Source organism: Peromyscus eremicus, chromosome 16_21 (genome assembly GCF_949786415.1).
Source record: "Peromyscus eremicus chromosome 16_21, PerEre_H2_v1, whole genome shotgun sequence".
Taxonomy (NCBI): domain Eukaryota; kingdom Metazoa; phylum Chordata; class Mammalia; order Rodentia; family Cricetidae; genus Peromyscus; species Peromyscus eremicus.
In genome coordinates this window covers 63,371,549-63,395,099 of record NC_081432.1, presented here as the reverse complement: position 1 = coordinate 63,395,099, position 23,551 = coordinate 63,371,549, and the positions used below count along the sequence as shown (strand labels likewise).

At 44.9% G+C, this 23,551-nt stretch overlaps 1 protein-coding gene across 3 annotated transcripts in view; it reads right to left on the bottom strand.

Annotated features, from left to right (window-relative positions):
* Positions 1 to 23,551, bottom strand: part of Kif6 (kinesin family member 6) — a 323,846-nt gene that overhangs the window by 286,752 nt on the left and 13,543 nt on the right. The window contains exon 1 of one of the 3 annotated variants that reach the window (XM_059281634.1): positions 10,096 to 10,313. The exons of the other annotated variants lie outside the window; for them this stretch is intronic. Within the exon in view, the coding sequence (XP_059137617.1) occupies positions 10,096 to 10,103 (8 nt within the window). The 5' untranslated portion in view covers positions 10,104 to 10,313. Of the gene's footprint in view, positions 1 to 10,095; positions 10,314 to 23,551 lie in introns of those variants that run through there. 3 annotated transcript variants of the gene reach the window in all.

Here is a 23,551-nt window from a genome sequence, read left to right as displayed (position 1 = left end):
TGGTGGATGTAGGCTGTAATAGAACGCAGTCTTGAGCAGGAGCCAGTGTGCAAGCCAGAGAGTGAGGTGCAGATCAGCCTTCTCCCGAGAGCCTGCCTCTGAGTTCTTACCCTGGTTACCGCCATGACGGACGATGACCTGGAAGTGTGTGTGAGCTTAATAAACCTTGTCTTCCCACAGTTGCTTTGTCAGAGTGTTTTATTATTACAGCAACAGAAAGCAACCTAGAAGAGACTTTCCTGCCTGGTTGATCTCAATGTCGTCAGAGAGCAAACAAAACAAAACCACACCACATTCCCTTCATGCAGCGTCAACTTTGCAGGTTCTCAGACATTAGAGGGCACGTTCACCAGCACCAGAGGAAGAACCTGTGTTCTTTCTGTTCTAGAGCATTTGTAGATGGAAAAAAACGACATCCAGAGCAGACTGGACACCAAGAACCGTAAGTTCCCTGACAGTGGTTACAGATGGGCTGTTGGAAGGGATGTCAGGAGTTCTCATAAAATGAGAAATAAACTAAGATGCCTGGGACATGACTCAGGAGGAAGCTTTCCTCACCACTACTTACCACTAGGAGCCAGCAGTGTGGCCCTCACATGCAGTGTGGCCCTCACATGCAGCGTGGCTCCTCACATGCAGTGTGGCCCTCACATGCAGTGTGGCTCCTCACATGCAGCGTGGCTCCTCACATGCAGCGTGGCTCCTCACATGCAGCGTGGCTCCTCACATGCAGTGTGGCCCTCACATGCAGTGTGGTTCTCACATGCAGTGTGGCCCTCACATGCAGTGTGGCCCTCATATGCAGTGTGGTTCTCACATGCAGTGTGGCCCTCATATGCAGTGTGGCCCTCATATGCAGTGTGGCTCCTCACAGGCAGTGTGGCCCTCACGAGTTAGGCGGCCACTTCTAAGCCTGAGGGAGGCAATGACAAGCAGGAGCAGAAGTTATCTCAAGGAGTAACTGCTTTAAAGGACAGTCACGGCTGGAAGATGATCAGTTGGTGAAGTGCTTGTCTGGCAGGCTTGAGGCCCTAAGTTCAGGCCCCAGAATACACAAAAAGCTTGGTGTAATAGTGTGTGATTGTCATCCCAGAGCTGGGGGCGTTGAGACAGGTGGAGTCCGGCACTCACTGGCCAGTCAGTCCAGGCCAGTGAAGGAGGCAGAGGATGAAAACCAAGGCCATCTTCTGGCCTCCATATGCACCTGCACACACATGAGCATGTGCACATGCATACATGTAGCATGTCTAAACAACAGTTCCGGATCTGGAGAGGTGGCACAGAGGTTAAAATCCAGGACTGCTCTCACACAGGGCTGAAGTTCAATCCCTAGCACTGGTACCAGGCGGCTGAGCAACTGTCTGCAACTCCAGTTCCAGGGACCCAATGCCCTCGCGGGCCTCTGTGGGTACTCACTCGGGTGCAATGCTCACACAGACACACATGCACACACATAAACAAAAATAAATAAATCTTAGAAAGCAATCGTGCAATTCAGCTCTCCTTAAAGGTGCGTACTGAAGACAATACTTGATGATGGAGGTTAAACACAGGAGCAGGAAGAGGGAGTTTCACATTGGAAAAGAAAATTCTGTCTCAGGGGAGAATCTAAAGCAATCCAGTCAGCACCGCTTTAGCCTGAGTGATGGACGTACATGCTGAAAGGGCCTGTCCTGTGCTGTGTGAGCAAAGCACCACTCCAGGAGCTTGGAACGTAGCAGTGCCCAGGCCAGACTGGGCCCCAGCCCTCCTGGGCTCACGCTCTAATGCAAGGAACTAAGATCACAGTGCTTACCAGCTGCTTGGGGCACAACAACATTCTGTATATGATAGGATTTCACACGGCATAGCTGCCATAGGTAACAAGAAGCAGGAAAGGGGACCAGGAGTCACCTGGTCATCAGTGCAAGGCCAAGCAGAGCAGAGAGCTCAAGCTGGAGCTTGCAAGCATCTTGGCATAAGTCCCAAAGAAAAGAAAGAAGGCAATGTAAGCTGAGATTCTCGTTTCTAGAAATGCCACCCAGCCTCAGACAATGGCACCACAATTACCTTTGATTTCCCCACATGATGGCAGCCTTGATTCCGAGACCAGAGGCTGCCTGTGCAAAGAGCTGTGGCCGGAGGGTCTTCTCGGGGCATTTAGAGGGAGATCTGGGTCTGCAGGACTCGAAATGCACAATGCTTTCCCTGAGAGTCGACTTTGCGTAAAAACATATAAACCACGTTTGAATTAGACATGTAAGGAGTGATGAGAGCCCACTATGTGCAGGAGCTGGGGCACAAAGAAATGGATCAGACATTTATGTTCTCTGCCCAAGTTCAAGTCCTGAGCATAAAAGGTGAAGCCACCATTTGGTATGTCTTTCAGGACTTGAACAGATCCTCTTTTCCTACTTAAAAACTACAAAGAAGTAGGAACGTGATCAACTGTGTATTAAATAATCATGAGTGATTGTGATATATGTGGAGGTTTGTGGCACACATGGTATATGTAATTCTTAGTGTGGGTGTGTACCCATGTAGAGGCCAGAGGTCAACATCTGGTGTCTGCTACTGTGGATGTCAATCTTTTTTATATATTTCTTTATTTTTGAGGCAAAGGCTCCCACTAAAGCTGAAGCTCACCCATTCAGGTAGGCTGGCTGGCCAGCGAGCTCCCGTGACCCTCCATTCTCCCGGCACTGGGATTACAAGCTGCACAGACACTTTCAGGGATTCCCGGCCCAGGCCCCAGTGCTTGTGTGGCAGGCACTGTACCACCTGAGCAATCTCCTCAGCCCAAGAGTGGCTTCCTTTACTTGTTCTATTTTCATGAGCAGAATGCATAAGGTGAGGTCAAGCACCGACTTGATGCGGTAAAAAGTGTATGTTGACAACCTGAACCACCTCCAGCCTTTGCTGTGGATCCTTGAGGGCCCTCAGCAAATCTCCCATCCTGAACATCTCACGGTGACAGAGACCTGCCACTCCCCAGCCTTCCCCAGAAGACAGTTCCACCTTTGCTTGAGCCCTTCTGTGATGAGAAGGTGTCCTCTCCCTAAAAGACGCTCATCTCATGAAAATGTCCTCTGACCACATCTCTGCAATCTCCCAAGAAAAGAATTTTCCTCTGAACTCCTCAAATAAGAAGCCAGAGGTAACCCTCTCCATCAGAATTTGAAGCACTATTCAAGCTCTGCTCCAAAGCAGAAGAGCATCTCCGTGACTATACAGCATTTAAGCCTCTTTTCAGTAATGAAAAAATGAAATCTACTAAATTAAACCGACCTGGAAAAAAGCCCACATCATAAACATTGCTGAGACCTTTACTGTGAGACTAAACACTGAGCAATTTCATACTATAAAATTTTTTATTTTCCTTAATGGCTAGAAAGTTAACTTGAATCAATTCACTTAAAAATTATTTACCCATTCATTTTGAGGTAACACTTGTACAAACATTTGATCGGTGAAATAGAGGTTAAATCTATTCTCTTAATATTCTCTCAACATGTATGCTTAGACATCATGAGATGGTGCAAAATCAAGCTCCAGGACAAATGAATAAATGAAAAGGCTTAATAAACCAAGCCAAGCTAAACGCTTCCAAGGTCACTTTTTAATCACTCCACAAAGCATCTGTTCATGCACACCGATTTCTGCTTCTCCAATCCCCCTGCCTCCTCCCCAATTCTTAGAAGGGCAAAAGTCATTCTCAAGGGCTTCTTTCTCTTTGAATACAGATGTTCACAGAGCACACACAAGTGGATGTACCCAGCCAGGATGGGCAGGCTCTCCCTGGATGATGTCATCTGACCTCCCCTAGGCTTCCGCATCACACATCTTTGAGGTGTCAATCACTGCCTCTCATACAGGTCTGGCCTTAGTCTATTTACCCTTGACGTTGTTCCTTCCTTTGTGCTTGGCTACTTAAGAACCATAGACTCTAGGGCGTCTTTTCACAGTTTAGCCAATCTCTGACCCCATGGTACTCTTTTTTCCTCCCACAAATAAGATGTTAGGAGACACAGTTCCCAGGAGAGAGTGTGCCTAATCCTTGTGAGGTAGCAGGAGGTGCTGGTGCAGCCCAGTCAAGGCCAAGGTTCGTAGGCCCGGGCTAGGCTGGCTCTTGGTACCTGGACCTTAGCATGCTCAGACTCATAAATATGTGCCAGGCTGGTGAGCTCATGCTGTTTACCTCCCTGAGCAGGCTAGGCAGGAGAGGGGAATACTTGCTCTTCTGGGGGTCGCTGGGAGAGGGTCCTTTTGTGGGAAAACCTATCCACAACCTCTACTGACATGGGCCAACAAGTTGCCACTCACTGAAGACCTTTGAGGAGACGAAGGGACTCTGCCTCACTCCATTCCATGTCTCACAACTTCACAAGTCTTCTGAGACAGAGAAAGCAGAAGCCCCAGCCCCAGAGAGTTTGTCAAGAAGACTAGTGTTGTCTCTACAGTAATCATTTGATAGTATGTTTACCCCCACTCAGAACGTCATCTGGGATTGCAGCACTTAAGATAAGTACCTGGGAAAAGCTCCCTCTCAGACCCCATCTGTGCTCTCTTTAGGGAAATGTCTTCCCTAGAAATAGCACGTCAATATTTAGTAGCTGATTGAACAATGCTGTCTTACTGTCTGCCTCTGGCCGTCCCCAGACTAACCACATGAGGGCGCTGTGGTTGCCACTGAGATCAAACATGAAGTTCACATCTTGTCAGGCGGTTTGGGGAAAGTGCCAATTGCAATTATGAGCGTGTTTTAATCTACGAAGTCGCTAATTGGATTTTCCATTCCATGTGGGTTGTGTGTCTGTCACACACACAGCATCGTGTTAATTGCTGTAGGACATCAACACATAAAGACAAGAGCACAAGGCACAGGTAAAACGTCAAGAAAGCATGAGGGAAAGAAGATCCCTGGATGTTCATGTAGGAAATGTGCTCACAGCAGGATATACAGAGGGCTTACATGCTAAGTACTCAGTGGACACTATTTCAATGTACCCCACACACCTGAAAAGCAAACCCTGGCATATGCAGTGTAGCAACAAAAAACAAGAGAGATCCTGCCTCAAAGCAAAACACGAGGGAAGCAGTGACTCCTGGCCTGTGCACACACTCCATGGCATACATAGGCCAACACACACACACACACACACACACACACACACACACACACACACAATCACGAGCATGAAGAAGATAACTGATTTAAAAGTCTACCCAAGTTTTAATCATAATTTGGAAAGAACAGAACTAATGTTGACATCAGGGTAATGGAAAACACACAGGAATTTATCCTCTTGCCAGATGGGAAAGGTAAGGGCAAGAACTGGGCACGGAACAGGCGGTGAGCATGGGGACAGCCTGGGGAATGCGTCAAATGAAAGTGACAGGACTTCCCAATGGATGTTAGCTGGCATCCCAAAAGCGAACAGCAGAAGCCGAGCAAATCTGCTGCCTGGACACAAAGCCAGTGCCCAACCAAGTTAAGCTCTTCTATTAAACCTGTTACACCATTAGTTTGCATAACATGTTCAAAAACCCCGCTAGAGAAAAAGGAAATGGCGTCTTGGAGCAGACTGGAAACCCAATGAGATGGTCAACACAAAGGGACCAGGCCAGAAAGTCCCAGACTGACACCAGACTTCTGTACTGTATTGCCTTGAGGGGAACAGGGAGTTCGGAGAAGAAAGACGGAATTCTGATGAACACTGAAATCATGGGTAAAACTGTTAGAACAAGAAGACATGTAGTGACCTGAAGTCCAATCTTCCCGCACTCTGTCATGTACTCTGAACTTTTATGAATGCAAAATACCAAGAATTTATTAAGGATTAATGACTGACATAGAAAAGCGATATGGAAATTAGCCTTGTCTGAAATCTACACACTGCTGAGCTATAGAAAGCCAAGTGTTGTGTCTAACTTAGCAAGAAAAGAACCAGGGTGAAAGTCATGAGCACCTACAGCTCAAGGAGAAGCCGCCCCTAGTAAATGCAGGGAAGAGAGTGCCATGAGGCGGCCTTCTGGCTAGCTTGAGTATCTCCTCTCCTGAGACACAAGAAGCATGAAGGAGGGAGCCGTGGCTCCTTCTTGTTTACTTCTCTCTGCTGTGGCTCACACAGAACTCAGGACACGTACTTTCTTCTGAAGAAATGCTGGATGGACCTCAATTGGACTGAGCTTAGCAAGTTCACCAAAAGTAAACACTGGGGACAGAACGTTGAGATGCTCTGAAACCAACAGTGACGCAGGACGCACTGGAGATGCTTTCAAAGACTTCTGACCAATATCCACTGACAGAGCTGTAGTGACAGGCCCTGGGGCTGCAGACACGGACAGCTCCTGATCACTATTTTTACCAAGCAATTACGGAAGACCCAGGGAATATGCACATCACATTCACAGACAACTCCAAGCTATGAGGTAAAACTAATAAGCTAGGTAACTGAGTTGGGATGTTTTTAAAGCTTTAAGAAGAGACAAGATGAAATGGAGATCAATACAAAGTCCTACAGCTCAATAACAACACACTTACTGTGCTGGTTCAGAGCAGGAAAGCACAACAGAACCCAGTTCTTCCACCATGGCAGCTCAGAAAGCCCGGGAGCACTCCTCCTCAGATCCACTTACGGATTCTGCACAAAGTTTAATTGAGGTTTCCTCACTTGCATAATTAAATTTGCAGGAAAGTAAGGAAACAATCCAAAATGAAGAAATAAATTAAAAAATCAGTCCACACTGAGGCCACTTTGAGTGGACAGCACAAGAAAATCCTTCCAAGCAATGTCAGAAGGCTCAATGCCTTGAGATCAAAGCAGGCCTCTTAAAAGCTCAAGGTAAGGGATCATGTGACCAAGTCTTCAAGAGGCTGAGAAGCAATGCCAAACAAAGTTTCCCAGCCCGGCTAACATGGACAACAGGGAGGGCTACACAGAGAGCTCTTCACGGACCCGCCCGGAAGGGCCAGCAGGGATGATTTCAAAGAACTCCAAACCCGGACGAGCAAAAGGAGGCATTGGGGTAAACCCAGGAAAACCCAAACCAGAACATCCAAACACGCTCTAATTTGTTTTCTCATTTTGTATTTTGAGACAGGATCTTGCTATGTAGCTCAGGCTGGCTTGAAAGACTCAGTCCTCTTGTGGTACTCTCAAGTACCACACCCATGAACTGACTTTCTGGAATAACAACAATTACTATATTGAATCATACAAAAAGACATAATTAAAATGTTTAACAATATGATAAAATGGAGATTAAAGTTAATCATTGATCAGAAAATTAGATTAATCATCTTTAGACTCCACAAAGTTAAATATGCACATAAACTTTATATCACCTTATTATTCCACTTGCCTGTTTGTTTACTTAGTGACAGGGTCTCATTGTGTATCTCCAGTTTACTTGGAACTTGCCATGTAGCCCAGGCTTGACCTCAACCTTGAGATTCACCTGCTTCAGCCTCCTGAGTGTTGGGATTACAGGCATATACCCCACGCCCAGCTTAAGTTTTAAAAAATAGCCACTAAAGTAAAAGCTAAATAAAAATATAAAGTACAAAATTTCCAAATAATGAATAAGGAAAATGGGGTCAGCAAACCAGATGGTAAACAAAGGACTAGGAAACAGAGTAGAATGGATGTAAACATGATAGGATTGAAGATGCTGACTGGCACTGAATGGACTTAAACTTGGATTCAAAAGTGAAAACAATCCAGACATCACTTATAAAGAGGCACAACTAAAGCCTATGACTGTGAGAGCTGGGTTTTAAATAAAATAAAATAAAATAAAAAGATGAAAACAAATTTATATTTCCCACTGTGAGTATATCAATGTATTTGATTACTTGATGCTGGCTTGGCTCCTTTAGTGCTGCTCTAGAATATTCTGTATTATGCTTTAGATGTGAGCTGTGTATAAGAGATGGCAGATCTGTATTTGTTTTTTAAAATAGAATTTAAGAAACAGGATTATTAGCAATAAATTGATCACTGTTTAGGATAAAAGAAAAAAATCTCAGGAAGATGAGATAATTCTAAACTAATAACACGCTCCAAATCCATAAAGTATAAGCTGATAGATTCACAAGAGGACAGGGGTACAGCGTTTGAGAATATCTCCATTGGTTCTGAAAGACCCTAACCCTTCAGGCTTACACCCCCAAGCTCCAGGAAATGAGAAACTAAAAATCTAGTTCCAACGGCAAGCTGACTCAATCATTATTCAACCACCCCTGCCACAATGTAACAATGTAAAGAGATCTCTGTTAAGAGATGCGCTCAACTGTGACTGGGATAATTGTAAGTGTTCCAGGAAGGACCACTGTGACCTTTGTGTAAACTCCACTCCCGCCCTGATACCCTCCTTGAGGTTTCGGGAAGAATGTGCATGCAGATGTGACTGTACCCACTCTGTGATCACCCTGTGATCAGGCCATGAAATTGTATGGGAATTGTAATCTTATGGCTTTTATGGGTTTTTCCTTTAAAAGTACCCATGTGATTGCAATAGGCACAACTCTTGCTCTTTGGAGTAGAGGAGCCTGACTGTACAGCCACATTAATAAACACCTTTTGCTGTTGCATCAACTGGATTGGAGTCTGGGTTCTTGGGGCACCCCCTCGAGAAGGTAGTACCCTGGGTCTGGGGTCTATCAGTTCTTGATGGACCAAACAGAAAGCAACTTGTATTGATGGACATAGCAAATTTGGACCATGGGGCAAGATGAAGGGCAAGTATGGAAGCCACTCAGCTATTAAAAACCTTAAATAACTTCAAATTGATCTTTTGGATAGCACATTAGGGGTGGTGTGGTCAAATGGCCTTGGAGATCTCAACTGCGGCTAAGATGGATTAGTTTTCAAAACTGGGTAAAGCTCTGAGATGAGTGCTGGCTTGAGGTATAAACCTTGACACTTCCCCTAGGCTCCACTTTGAGTTTGGTGTGGGGTGGGGATCACCAAGCTAACCCTGAAAAGAAGTTTGTGGGTGGGGCCCAAGTGGCACCTAAGAAAAACAACCAACAATTTTGTACCAACTCTCCTTAGCCCAAACCACAGAATTTCACTTAGCAACAAAGATCCGTCTTAGACCCACACACAGCAACCTGAGCCAACTGTCTCCAATCTTCAGATGTCAATTGTCCCAATCCTCAGATGCCCACTCTCCCAGTCCTCAGATGCCAACTGTCCCAATCCTCAGATGCCAACCATCTCCAACCCTCAGATGCCAACTGTCCCAACCCTCAGATGTGCCTGAGCACTGCTAGGCTTGAGAGATAAGCAAAGGGGCAGCTTTGAAGAGAGTTAACTTGAAACTCTTCTGGAGACTTTACAATAGAACACTGTGGCGTCTACCACAGAATAAAATTACTGAAAAAATAAATCATACAAGGCCTCAGTCCTTTCTGCCAGACATTCATCACGGGGGACGAAAAGGGAATTTGTTTGTGTCTGATGTTCTACAAACAAATGACAGCAGCCTCCTAAACAGAAAAACAAACAAGCAAACGTGTCCTGTAGTAATACAATGGGCTAAATTTACAGCCAACGTCTTTGTGAAGACACACTTGGCCCAAACACTAGCTTGCATATCCAATTATATGTCCACACACAAAAACAAACACAAAGGAGCCTCTTTTAATACGGTACACATAGTACCTACTTGTGTGGAAAGCCGTGCTGTGTGTACCGATGCCTAAGTTTACATTCTCAAACGTGAGATATCTCACTGTGCCTTTCTAGAGAATTCTGTTTACGGCTCAGCACTGCAAGGGGGCATAAACTTATTCTACCACCGGGGAGGGACACTGTTAATGGCAATGGTGGGCAGAGAGCAAGCTCACACCCGAGACAACCATGCAAAGGGCTTTTAGAGACTGGCACCCAGTGCTGGGACACAAGGATGCCGGTGTTGGTGAAGCTGAGCGGACAGTCAGTGCAGATACCACATGGCAGCTGTATGGTGACTTTTCTTCTTGCTGTGGCCAAAATCCTGATGATAGGTAATTTAAGGAGGAAGGGCTCATCATTTGAGGGGATACAATCAATCACAACATCGTGGCAAGAAAATCATGACTGCCGAGTGTGAGCCGCATCATGTTACCTCCACATCTAGGAAGCAGACCACAGGGAACGTTGGGGCTCAGCTTGCATTCTTCTTTTCCCAAATGTTATTCAGCCCTAGACCCCAGTCAGTGGGGTGGTGCTGCTTCCATTCTGGTAGCTCTTTTCTTCTCAGTTGAAAGTCTCAGGAAACACAGTAGAGGGTTGGAGAGATGGCTCGGTGGTTAAGAACGCATGCTGATCTTCCAGAGGAAGGTGGCTCACAACTGCCTGAAATTCCAGCTCCAGGGGATCTGACAACTCTAAGTTCTGCAGATGGGGGTACACACATGCATACACACACACACACACACACCACACACACACACACACACACACACACACACGATGGAACCAAATCTTTTTTTAAAAAAAAGGTACAGTCATCAGTGTGCTTCTAAGTGATTCTACATCTAGTCAAGCTGACAAGACTAACCTGGTACCCAATGCACCACTTTTAAATCACATCATTTGAACCCAGGTCCACAAAGCCTCACGAATTTGAGGGTGAGAATGCTCCTACAGAACTGTAAGAACCAGTGATGATGTAGAAAGAAGAAAACTGCAAATGCCCTATGCCTGGGAAGGTGAGCCAAGGCCTCGGGAAATCAACGCTGGGCACAGGAGACTCGTGCTACTGTGGTGGGAAGGAAGCCAAGGAGTGGAGCAGGCAGACATGGCAGGGGCAGGATGTGGTACTGAACTGACTGGGTGTATTTACTCAAGGAAACTGAGGGAAAGAGAAGCAGCCTCCTAAACAGAAAAACTCTCAGAGTCCAGAGAAATATGAGATGCAATCAAGAGTGAGGAGGTGTGTGGAGGTATTGTGTTCCCCAAAATATTGTGCACCCTAATAAATTTATCTGGGGTCACAGAACAGAACAGCCACAATATCAAACATAGAGGATAGGCAACGGTAGCACACGCCTTTAATTCTAGCATTCCAGAGGCAGAAATTTGTCTGGATCTCTGTGAGTTCAAGGCCACAAGGATACAGCCAAGCATGGTGACACACTCCTTTAATCCCAGGGAGTGATGGCAGAAAGCAGAAAGATATATAAGGTGTGAAGACCAGAAACTAGAAGCATTTGGCTGGTTAAGCTTTTAGGTTTTGAGCAGCAGTTCAGCTGAGATTCATTCTGGTTGAGGACTCAGAAGCTTCCAGACTGAGGAAGCAGGATCAGCTGAGGAACTGGTGAGGTAAGGTAGCTGTGGCTTATTCTGCTTCTCTGATCTTCCGGCATTCACCCCAATAACTGGCCTCAGGTTTGATTTAATTAATAAGACCTTTTAAGATTCCTGCTACAGAGGTGAGCAAGCTGCAGAGATATGAGGAGATTGTGTGGATACCCATTTGAGGCCCCCATTGAGCAGGATCATTCCTACAAACTCGGCAGGCAGCGTGCTGACAGAGAGAGGACTGATGACTGGGCTTAAGCAGGGAAGAGTTTTTCCTGGGTGCTGGGCTGGATGGAAGTAGAGGGATTGTGACTGCTTCTTGACCATGGCTCAGACCCCACGTGGGGCTGTTGCAGATGGAGCTGATGGTAGCTCTGGCAGTTAAATGGTTCTGGCTCCGTCAGCATTCCAGGCATCTAGAGGAATTCATACTTTCTTCCTCTGCTTGAACAATCACTGTACTGACTTCAACTCAAAGACACTCAAGTTTATAATGAACACAATGCAGCCATCTACCGCATGAATCTATTTTTATCTTAACTCATTTTTAAGGACTAGCTTTTTTTAAAAACTGTGTTCTTTTATAATGAGGGCTGGATTATAAAACATCTCTGGACTTAAACATCCTTTCTTATTTGGATGGAAGATAAAAGAGCTTTTTCATGAAAGTAAACAAAATGGCTCAACATGACATCTTATTCTTAAATCTTTGCCAGGACAATGGAATAAATCATATTTTGGAAGGGGCTGAGCTTGATAGATCTGTCTGTATCTCAAATTACACAAAATGGCAACGTTTCTTAAACAAAAGATATCAACTACTACATTTTTTTTAGTTTTCCAGGAGGATTACCCTGTGAAGTAGACACAACCAGAATTTGCCCTTTTGTTTGAGCAACCTTTTAAAAATGAACATAACAATATTAACAATATTTTCTCTTTATTAAAAAAAAGGGATGGGAAAGATGTTAATTATGCAAACCACGTGACAAAGCCAAGAGCTTTTACTAGGCAGCTTGTCCTGTGGTCCTCAGACAGCTTGTTCAGAAGAAATCTTAAGCACAACGGCCGGGCGACTGGTCTAAGGAGAGAAACGTGGTTCTTGAACTCTCAGGTTTGCGTTTCTGTCAAGTGTTCTCTCTGGTTTGGCTGCTTTAGCTGCAGCAGTATCAAAAAGGATTCCAGGCAGGAAGTGTGGATGGGAGAAGAACTTCAGCTTTCCCCATAACCTAAGTGCCTATGGTAGGAAACACGATGAGGAATCAAAGTCGTCATAAACAGGACCTCACTCCAGAACAACCTCCCAATGATAAACGGTCCTAGTCATAAGTGCTATGGTTTGTTTTGGTTTTTGGTTTTGGTTTTGGTTTGTTTTTTGAGACAGGGTTTCTGTGTATAGCCCAGGCTGTCCTGGAACTTGCTCTGTGGACTAGGCTGGCCTCGAACTCAGAGATCCTCCTGTTTCTGCCTCTTGAGTGCTGAGATTAAAGGCATGCACAACTACCCAGCTTACATGCGCTCTTTTTAACAGGGCACCAAGTCATAGACCTTCTTTGGGGTTCTGGAATTTAATTGCATGTTAAAGGCAGTGTAGAACAAAGGGCCATATGGTTTTCAGCTCTTAGTCTGTGGCACTATAATGATCCAAAAGTCCCAAAGGGACCAGAATTGGGTTGTGTCTTTATTGGCAGCTAAAATACAGGAAGACATGAAGGCAGGCTTCTTAAAATGTTCCCTCGAAAAAGGTGTCAAGTGCCAGGTAAGCCATCTAGGAGCAGTCTACACAGCATAGTGTGGCAGCCATGGGTCCTTGGAGTCCAGATTCAATAACACTCTGCAGATGTAGTCAGTAACAGGGTCATAGTAAAAGACCATATGGACAGGAAATGTGACAGGCGGTGCTCCAAACAACCATGGTGGACAAAGGCAGCTGTGGCAGGGCAGAGCAGAAAGACACAGAGCCCAGCAAGAAGTGAGGAGCAGGAGGAGTGTGAGGACCTCTGCAGGGACACAGGAACTAACCTGCCAGGAAAAGTGAACCCTAAATCCTAAGGCTGGACTCTCCAGACCAGATGAGCTAGCCGAAGCCTTGTAGGGTTCAGAGAATACGCGCAGTGAAGAACTGTTCACTAGGATGGTGTGAGTAAGAAGGATTTGAACTTCTTATTCCCTAAGATCAAAGAGCATCACTCTGTTTCCTGGACAACGTAAGGAATGAATGCCCTTTTGAAGTCTATACATGAAAGCACTAGGTAGAGAAGAAGTTGGCTGATCAGTTCTTATCTGTCATCAACGGGAATCGTTTTGATATATCCTTTCAAGTGACTATTTTTCTAAACAGCAGCACAGTGGCTTTCCCATTCATCATACTGTGGTGGTCCAAAGAAGTCAGCCTCGCTGAGGTGGGATCCTGGCTCTGTCACATTTTAACTATGTAACCTTTGCGGGTCCCTCAGCATTGCTTCATTTTACTTTCTTCTTCCAGGGAATGAAAATACCACTTCCAGTCAAAGGGCAGTTAACGACTCCCTGTAAAGCATTTATTAGCAAGGATCCCGGTAGGGAATGATGGTGCACTCTGTTCATAGAAAGCTTTTTTACAAAGACATGAGTACAGGGCAGCTACAGGAACAGTGCTAAAACCCTGGGCTGACCGTGAAGATTCTGTTGCCACCTGTAGGTCTGGACTTACAAGGGAAGGTGACCAGGATCCAGGAGAGAGGTACTGAGTGCTGGCTGATCTTGAGTCTAACGCAAACAAGCAACTAGGGGGAACCATCCAGGGAGAGAGCCACCACCCTGCTCCCCTCCCACCTCCTAGTACACCTCTACAGGGGATGCACAAGAGTGTGGCCTTACGAAGAGAGGGTTGGAGACTTGGGTGGCTGTGAGCCGCCTGACTTTGGTGCTGGGAACAGGAACTTCTGCTCTCTGGAAATGCAGTGCAGGGTCCTCCCCCAAACCACGCCCCAGCCAGCCTGTGAAGAGTTCTTGACTGCATCTGGGGATTCAGAGGGCAGAGCAGTTGAGGAGCCACACAAAGCAGCCTGCTGGGACAGGAAACGGGGACTGGGACCCAGGTAGCAAATTCAGTGACACAAACGAACAGACCACCTTCAGCTTTAACATACCGAAATCACATGATGGCTTTAAGCATCTTTTTTTTTTTTTAAAGGATTTATCAAGAACTTTTGTTTTGTTTTGTTTTGTTTTGAGACAGGGTTTCTCTGTGTTGTTTTGGTGCCCGTCCTGGATCTCACTCTGTAGACCAGGTTGGCCTCGAACTCACAGAGATCCGCCTGCCTCTGCCTCCCAAGTGCTGGGATTAAAGACGTGCGCCACCACCCCGCTTGGCTTTAAGCATCTTAACTTGAGCAGGCATGCATCACCTTAGCTATGTCACATGGACCCTAGTGATCGTAAAGATGCACCCAGCTACACAGCGGCTCACAGTCAACACAGCCTGATCTTCCTGTTGCTAGACCTACGCCAGGGACGAGGAACTCATTGTTCCGTTTATTCTGGTCTGGGAGAAGAGAAGAGAGAAGTATTACAGGAGCCAACAGTGGCCATTCTTGCATTTCCTAAGAAGCTGCTGGGGCACTTTGCCTCCTAGCCAAGCCCACGGAAGAAGTGTGGTCAGGTAAGCTCTGAGACGCATGCACAATCCGCAGGCTTCCGTCACAGATTCGAAGAAGGGTGAGGAAGAAGGGAAGGATATTCTACAGAGTCTGGCTTCCCAGTCCCTGTGAATAAGTACACCCAATTCTCAGTCATATTCCCTGTGGGAGGTTTGTATGGTTAGGACAATTCTAATTTTTTAATTAGGTACACCTTGTAAGGTAGCATCTACTAATACAATGATCGGAACAAAGGTTCTGCCGTGTAACTTGTAAGCCAATGATTATATGATTAAAGATTACGTGACTTAGAATAGCTTCTCAAATGAATTTATTTTTGAGACTATCATATATGCATGTAATGAAATATCATCTCTACTCCCTAGACCTCTCCCAAAAAAAATTTAAAAACTGGAAGAGAACCAAAATCGGGGTTTATAATTAGTGAAATAAGAACAAGAAAATCAACAAAAACCCACACAAGACAGAAACACAGAAGAATTGATGAAATGGTCGGTTCTTGGAAAAGATAAATAAGACTGACAAATTCTTAGCCAAATTAACCAAAAGAAAGAGAAGACCCAGGTTATTAAAATTAGAAATGAAAAGAGAGCTACTGCAGCAAATACCAATGAAATTAAAAAACCATAAGGACATAACCCAGAGCCGACTCAAAGGAGTGTCTGGTATGACTCACACTGAGGGCATGTGTGTTCCGAAAACAAGGTAACCCTCACGTAAAGCGATGGGGCATGCAAGCTGCAGAGGAACAGGCAAAGCGCGTCCGTCCGTCCGTCCGTCCGTCCGTCAGGGAAAGCCCTTGGGTGAGGGCTGCCGCTGCACCCTGTGCAAGGGAAAATGATGCAACCAGTACAAAAGAGAATGCTCAAGCAGGCGAGCACCCTGGCCCCGTGGGAGAGCCTGCTCCGGGACAGCAGGACAGAGGAGAGAGGGAAGAGAGGGCAAGGCCAGAGAAAGTGCGCGGTGAGAAGAGAGCCTCCAGGACACACGACGGATCCGAACTTCTTAAACATTTCCACTCTTGTTTCCTTTTGACCCGTGCAGTTTGTACAGCCTCGGGTTATAGAGACAACACAGACAGGAACCAATGGGTTTTCACAAAAAGAGGAAAAACTGAAGTTGGGTAGGTTGGAGTTGAGGGTGGAGAGGGTGGTTCTGGGAGGAGCTGGGCAGAAGGAGCAAATACGATCACAATACACTGCATGAAATTCTCAAAGAATTAACAAAATACTGGGGGAGAAGAAACTGTATCAGAGTATATTATATGATAAATTCTATTTTCAATAAAAGAAAGAAATCAGAGAATTAACAAAAACAGTTTTAAGTTAATAAAAAGTATAAAATGAATCATTTACTGATAACTCATTTTATTCATTACTATTATTATTATGTTCATGATTTATGTGTGTGAGTATGAGTGTGTGTGTGTGTGTGTGTGTGTGTGTGTGTGTGTGTGTGTGTGGCCTGAGTATGAAAATTAGAAGAAAACTTCGTGGAGTCAATTCTCTCTTTCCATACATGGATTTAAGGATCAGTGCTGGCTACCAGGTTTGCTTGGTAAGCACCTTTACCTGCTGAGTCACCTCAACAGTCTCCAGAAATTAAATTAAGAACAATTATTTGGCATAATACAATTTTGCTATTTATTAAAGGCAAAATCACATTTGCATACAAATGAAGAGGACACACTTGTGTAGTTTTACATAACGATTATATCTTGGTTGGGTATTTGGCACTTCGAGATAGAGATCTTCAGTAGCTTTCAGAGTTCTCAGTACATTGATTGACTTGATAACTATCAATGCTGAGAATACCACTCTGCATAAATATGCAGTTCAAAATGGCAGAAGTATGTTCAGAGGCATTCTAGAAATTGTGGGAAATTTGGTCCTAATCGCTAGCTAAAATTCATTTAATGACTTATTTTTATGAAATTCAAATCTAATTCAATAGCACACAAATGCTCACTTCTTCCATGCTGAAGAATGAGAATTGGAAATGGTTTAAAGACTTTATTTTCAGTAATGAAAATACTATGTTTTTATAAGAGCAGAAAGCTTTGTATACTCAGTTAAAATACTACAGTGTATAACCTACAACAGTCTCTGATCTCAGCATTTGTTGGCAATGAATGGCCTCAAGGCATACACGGTGTAGAGAGATCATGCTGTGTGTTCAGACCAAAGGCTGCACAGCAGTCACATGATGCAGCCCATGTAGCTGCAGTGAAGTCCTGGGATGTAACACATGTAGCTGCAGTGAGGTCCTGGGATGTAACACTGGTGGCTGCAGTGAATCCTGGGGTGCAGCCCATGTAGCTGCAGTGAATCCTGGGGTGTAGCCCATGTGACTGCAGTGAGTCCTGGGGTACAGCCCATGTGGCTGCAGTAAAGTCCTGGGATGTAACACAGGCCAACCCTGCCAGAAACACATTGGAATCACTAAATATCTGATTTTCAATTAACTAACTAATTTTTGGTTGTGGTGCATTCAGAAATCTTTTCCTGTTGCCAATTTTCTCCTAACTCTCAGAGTCAGTTACATGACCTTGCGTGAAGTCTCCACTCAAACTTAGGAAGTTCTGGGCTGAATGTTGAGGAAGAGGGTAAGGACGCAAGCTAACTTCAAAGCGACAAGCATAAACACTGTTTTCCTGGGACAGGGATGGATGGACAGGGAGATGAAGACTCAGTTGGGCTGGGAAACCAAGAGGACAGATGGAAGAAGCTGCAGGCAAAGGGAGACGCAGCCTTGGAGCAAAGACACCATCTGCACAGTCCGGCCCATCGACGCAGATTTGAATGTTAACAACGAAATGCATAGAGACAAGATCACAGGGCAAGAGTGGAAAGTAGAGATGTCAGAAAAAAAATGCAGGGTGGCCATTTAAATTTGCATCTCAGATACAAACTGAATAATTTTTAGTATTTACATGCAATTCACATTTAATTGGCCCTCCAATGCTACTGCTTATTAATTCTTACAATACCAGTTGGACTTGAAACAGGACAGGAAGTTTTGAAAGAGGTAAACAGCACAACAGGCAGAAGTTGCCTCAGTAAATATAGATAAGAGCCATTTAGACAGAAAAGGAAGGGCGAGCGGGGGAGGGACAGGTACATGATGGACAGAAGAGGAAGGGCGAGCAGGGGAGGGACAGGCACATGATGGACAGAAGAGGAAGGGCGAGCGGGGGAGGGACAGGCACATGATGGACAGAAGAGGAAGGGCGAGCGGGGGAGGGACAGGCACATGATGGACAGAAGAGGAAGGGCGAGCAGGGGAGGGACAGGCACATGATGGACAGAAGAAGAAGGGCGAGCGGGGGAGGGACAGGCACATGATGGACAGAAGATGATGGACAGAAGAGGAAGGCAAGCGGGAGGTGGGGGTTGGGGGGAGGGGGGTGACAGATGCATGGTTGGATGGAGGGTGAGGGGCTTTCTGATCTGATGCCTTCCAAATGAAGTCAGTGACAGAGACTGTCAGTGTGGGATGCAACTGAGAGGTCTCAGAGCAAGTGGATATGGGGAACCTTCAGGCCACTGGCAGATAACACTCACTGTGAGGAGTTTAAAGGTCCATAGTTACTTCCAACCTTAGTGTAATGGCTAATGTCAACTGTCAGCTTGACAAAGTCATATTCGTGGGGGAGATGAGGCTCTGACCTTCTCTGTTCCCCGCCTGTCATTCTGAAGCCCAGGTGCACCTGCCCAGATGTCCCTCCCCCTGCAGTCATTCACCTATCATTATTATTGCCATTATCAATCGTTGGGCTTTCGAAACAGGACCTCCATAGACCAGGATGACCTAGAATTATGCAACCCAGGTTGGGGTTGAACTTGAGGCAGTCCTCCTGCCTCAGTCACATGTATACTGAAACTCCAATCTTGAACCACTACACTGACTCTTTTAATTATTTTTAAAGTTAATAATCAAATTTTTGACATCAAATCTATATTTAAATTTGGCTAAGCAATTTATGCAACTCATTATTCTGGTGACTTCCTTAGAAATCCAGATTTGGTTGTTCTGATATTAACATCCCCTTTTCCGGACACAGGGAAAATGTAACAGCTTTCGGTACAATCTCCTCTGTTAAAGAATCATGGCTGGAGGGCTGGGGGATAGCTCAGTCAGCAAAGCACCCACCACACAAGTGTGGTGGCCTAAGTTTAGATCCACAGCATCCATGTACACAGCCAGGTGTGGAGGTGTGTGCCTGCAATCCTAGTGCTGGGTAGAGCTGAGGCAGGAGGATACCTGGGTCTAGCTAGCAGGTTAGTTTTGGGTTCAGTGAGAGACTCAAAAAGTGACATGGAGAGCAAGAAGATGACACCAGATATCACTCTCTAACCCCACACTCATGTGTACCCTCACATATAAGTGCACATACATACAAATGCAGTACACCATACCCCCCACATACAAACACACATACACATGCACACACATTTCACAAACACATACACACATATACACACACAGACACATATACACACATACATACATACATATACAAATGCAAGTCTGTATATTTAAAGTACATAACAGTTGTGTGTGTGTGTGTGTGTGTGTGTGTGTGTGTGTGTGTGTGTGTTTTGCTGGGAACTGAATTTAGGGCCTCATATATGATAGCCAAGTGTTCTCCCATGGAACTATATCCCCAGCCCACAGTTCAGTTTTTTGTTGTTGTTGTTGTTTGTTTTGTTTTTTTGTATATAGAAGATTTTTTTCCTAGCTAAAATAATGATCTGATTTCTGTCTTAAGGTAAAGAAAACTTAGGTGATGATAAAGTAATAGCAAGTTATATCAGAGAAAAAAGAAATGCTGATTTCTGAATTCTACTGTTTGGGAGTGAACACAAGTTAGTGTCTCTGTGTGTGAATCTCTAAAGAGCCATGGATAAAGGATACTTCATTATAAATGAAAATAAACCTAACATAACCAGCTAGGTGTCCAAAGGTGGAAAAGTGACATCACTCCAGCAAAACCACACCGTACTTGTTAACACTAAGATGGAGGCAAAATGGGGCCTCAGAAGAGATAAATGTCCTTTTTCAATAAATATTTATTTTTAATTATGTGCATGCATGTACATCTGTGTATGTACATATGAGTGCAATGCCCAAAGAGGCCAGAAGAGGGCACAGGATTCCCCCAGCAGGAATCAGAAGCAGTTGTGAGATGCCAGGTGGATGCTGAGAAGTGAATTTTGGTTCTTTATAAGAACAGCAAGTGCTCTTAACCACTGAGCCATCTCTGCAGCCTAGAAATCAATATTCTTAGCAAGTAAGTATGAATCAAGTCACTGGGAGGTCTGTTTAAGTGGTTTTCATTTTTACAACCAAGTTTTCAGCATTCTGAAAGTCCTTCATGGCTCAAAACGTGCAACAATACCAAAACATCCTGAGGGGCGCACGGCGAGTGCATGACTCCTCCATGGAAATTTCTGTTAATTAAAATAAATAAGACACAAACGCGTTAGCTGTGAACATGTTAAAGAATCAAGAATGTGATTTGCCTTTTGTTGCTGTTGTGTGTACAGTTTGGGCTGGACTAGAAACTGTGTTTACCTAACAATTCAGACGTCACTAATTCCACAGATACCTGCTGGATACCCACTGAGGTGACTGCAACAGGCGCCTGCAGATCCCCAGGGAGCAGACAGAAGAGGCGACAGACAGGGAACACAGACACAGTGCACAAGGAAAAGACACTTCACGCGACAAGTGCGGCGGCTAAAATGGACACCAGGGTGAGGAGGGGCATCAGGGACGCCATGGTGGTGAGGGAGGGCATGCAGATTTTACAAGGGTGGCCAGGGTGTGCCGCCTTAGGAGGGCGACACACGAACAGAGACTTGTTAATTTTTTTTGTAAGATTTTACTGTTTTCTTTTTAATTATCTACATATGTGTATGTCTCTCAATCTGAAAGATCACATTGGCCTTCAAGTAGTGAACTCCTGCTTCAGCCTCCCAAGAGCTAGGATTATAGTCTGGGCCTGACACATCATGAGCACTTTGTTAGTAGTTACTGCATGGTGCCAGGTGCACCATTAATCCTGCACTCAGGAGGCAGAGGCAGGCAGATGTTTGAGTTTGAAACCAGCCTGATCCACAGAGAGAGTGCCAGGACAGCCAGGGCTATGTAGTGAGACTCTGTCTTAAAATGAACTACTAATTAATCAACTAATTAATTAATTTCACTGAATGAATGATGACTAAAGTTTAATTTATATGGTCTAATTCTTTTCTTCTGACAGTATTTATACGTTTTAGGGGCAAATAGAAGAACTAACACTTGAGTGCACAGAACTGTGACTGAGTGTGAGTGAGCTATGGGGCTGTCAGAGAATGTGCACACTTGGATCACAGGAAGGAAAATCCAGGAAATGCAAAGCTACAGGAAATTTGCTTCCCCATCCCCATACAGACTGCCCCAGATAAATGCGTTTCTTAGTCTACTAGGGGCACAGAGTCGAGTAACGTGGTTGAATGAGGCTGAGAGGGAGGTGGGATGAGGCTGGACAAAATGACCTTTCATCCATGAGTTTAGCATCCATGACAGATGCTAAGTGCGATTAAAGCAACACGAAGGTCAACTTTGGGGAGAGGTGGGTCTGTTCTCGTCTCACATCCACAGCTTCCTAACTGTGTGGTCTAGCAAAAGTCCATCAAATACCGAGTGTCCTGGTTTCTCACCTGAAGTTATCGTATCTGAGACCCCATGAGATTCCTTCATGAGTTGAGTGAGATTTTCCACAGGACAGTGCTCTGAAGTTGTCAAAGCACTCCGTTGCACACATAAATGTATTCTTACTGTTATCTGACAACCCTAAGTAAATCTGTTTGCTATTTAGTGAGGAATATGCTATAAATTCTGACCCATAACTCAAGGGTGGGGATAAAAGGGAAGCCCAAAATTCAGAGGACAGAAATTCTGTCAAGTGAGCTCATACTCCAGGTGAAGACATTTGGATCTGCAAGTGACAAAGAACTGGACAAACTCCTTTGTGTCCCCAGCCAAACCCAGCTAGTTAACGTGGATCTCAAGTATGGCTGTGCTATGGACAGTCAGTTACAAATCCCAGCACTAGAGCAAATCGTGGCAGCTGCTGTCCATCACTACCCACCTGTGCAGGAAGGATTTTCCAGAAGCCTTTGCTTCTGTTGGCCTTCACTATCTATCATTCTTTGGAAGGACAGTAATACAAACTGTAATGACTAGAAATATGTTGGAATCATCTGTGAATGCATCATCATCTTCAGATAAAGATTTAAGATAACACTGAGGAAAGGCAGAGAGTCAAAGTGGGGAATGGAGAGGAGTCAGTAAAGGAGAAGACCCAGCTCTCAGGAAACAGAAACACCTTTCCCTCCACGAGTGAAGGAGGCTTCAAAATAAAACAAAGACTAGAGGCCGGAGAGACGGTTCATGGGGGAGAGACGGTTCATGGATCAGGAGCATGTCCTGCTCTTGCAGAGGACTTGGTTTGGTTCTCAGCACCCACACTGTATGTAGCTCACAACCATCTGTACCTCAGTTCCAGCGAGCCCAATGTCCACTTCTGTCCTCTATGGGTACCTACACACATGTGTGTATTCATACACAAACACATAAATACAACTTTTTAAAATTAAATGCCAGACTAAAACTCTGAAAAATAACCTAACCCAACAACTACTAAAAGGAGTGGATTCTAGCCATGTTTGATGTCTGACTAGGGACAACCTGAATCTAATCCAAAGAAAGGTTTCATGGTTGTGGTTATAGAAGAAATACTTGAAGCTTATTTGGTTGTATTTTCTCAGTGAAGGAAGACTTATGAAATGGAAAGTGTTTGCTTTAGGCAAGATCCATACTGTAGAAATGTGAGGGACAAGGAGCAACAATGGGCTCCCACTGTCCACAGAAAGGGACATGAACTGGTAGACTAGAAAGGTGGCTCTTTTAGTAGAGATCTTTTCCATCTTAGCTGTAAAAACGGACGGCCATGGAACCATTCCAATGGCTTCGGGATCAGAGAGCAACCTCATTGGCAGTGGCTCCCAGTGAGATTCCCTACAAAGGACAAGCTGTTTGCCAAGGGCCATGACTGTCTAGAGCAGTGGTTCTCAACCTCCCTAATGCTGTGGCTCTTTAACACAGTTCCTCATGTTGTGGTGACGCCCAACAATAAAACTATTCCATTGCTACTTCCTAACTGTAACTTGGCTGCCATTATGAATTGTAAATATTTTTGGAGATAGTTTACCATAGGGGTTGCCACCCACAGGTTGAGAACCACTGATCAAGACCTAAGGAGACTTTGTCAAGACACATCAATATGTTTGCACCTGATTACCCAGCACCATCATGCAAATTTCATTCTTCACTGTTACCAGTCTGGAACTGTCTGGGTATACTGAAACAAACACATGGCTCTAGAAAGTGAGGACCAAGCTTTGGCAGAACCCTGAGGTAGAGCAGATCCAACCATTATTAGGCCTCCGGAGTGTCATTTTTAACCTTATTCTTTGTCCATCTAGTCATTTGTTTGAAATACCGAGGGGCCGAGGAAATGACTCCACGGGTAAAGTGCTTGCTTGTCCCATAAGAACAAGGACCTGGGTTCAGATCCCCAGCACTCCT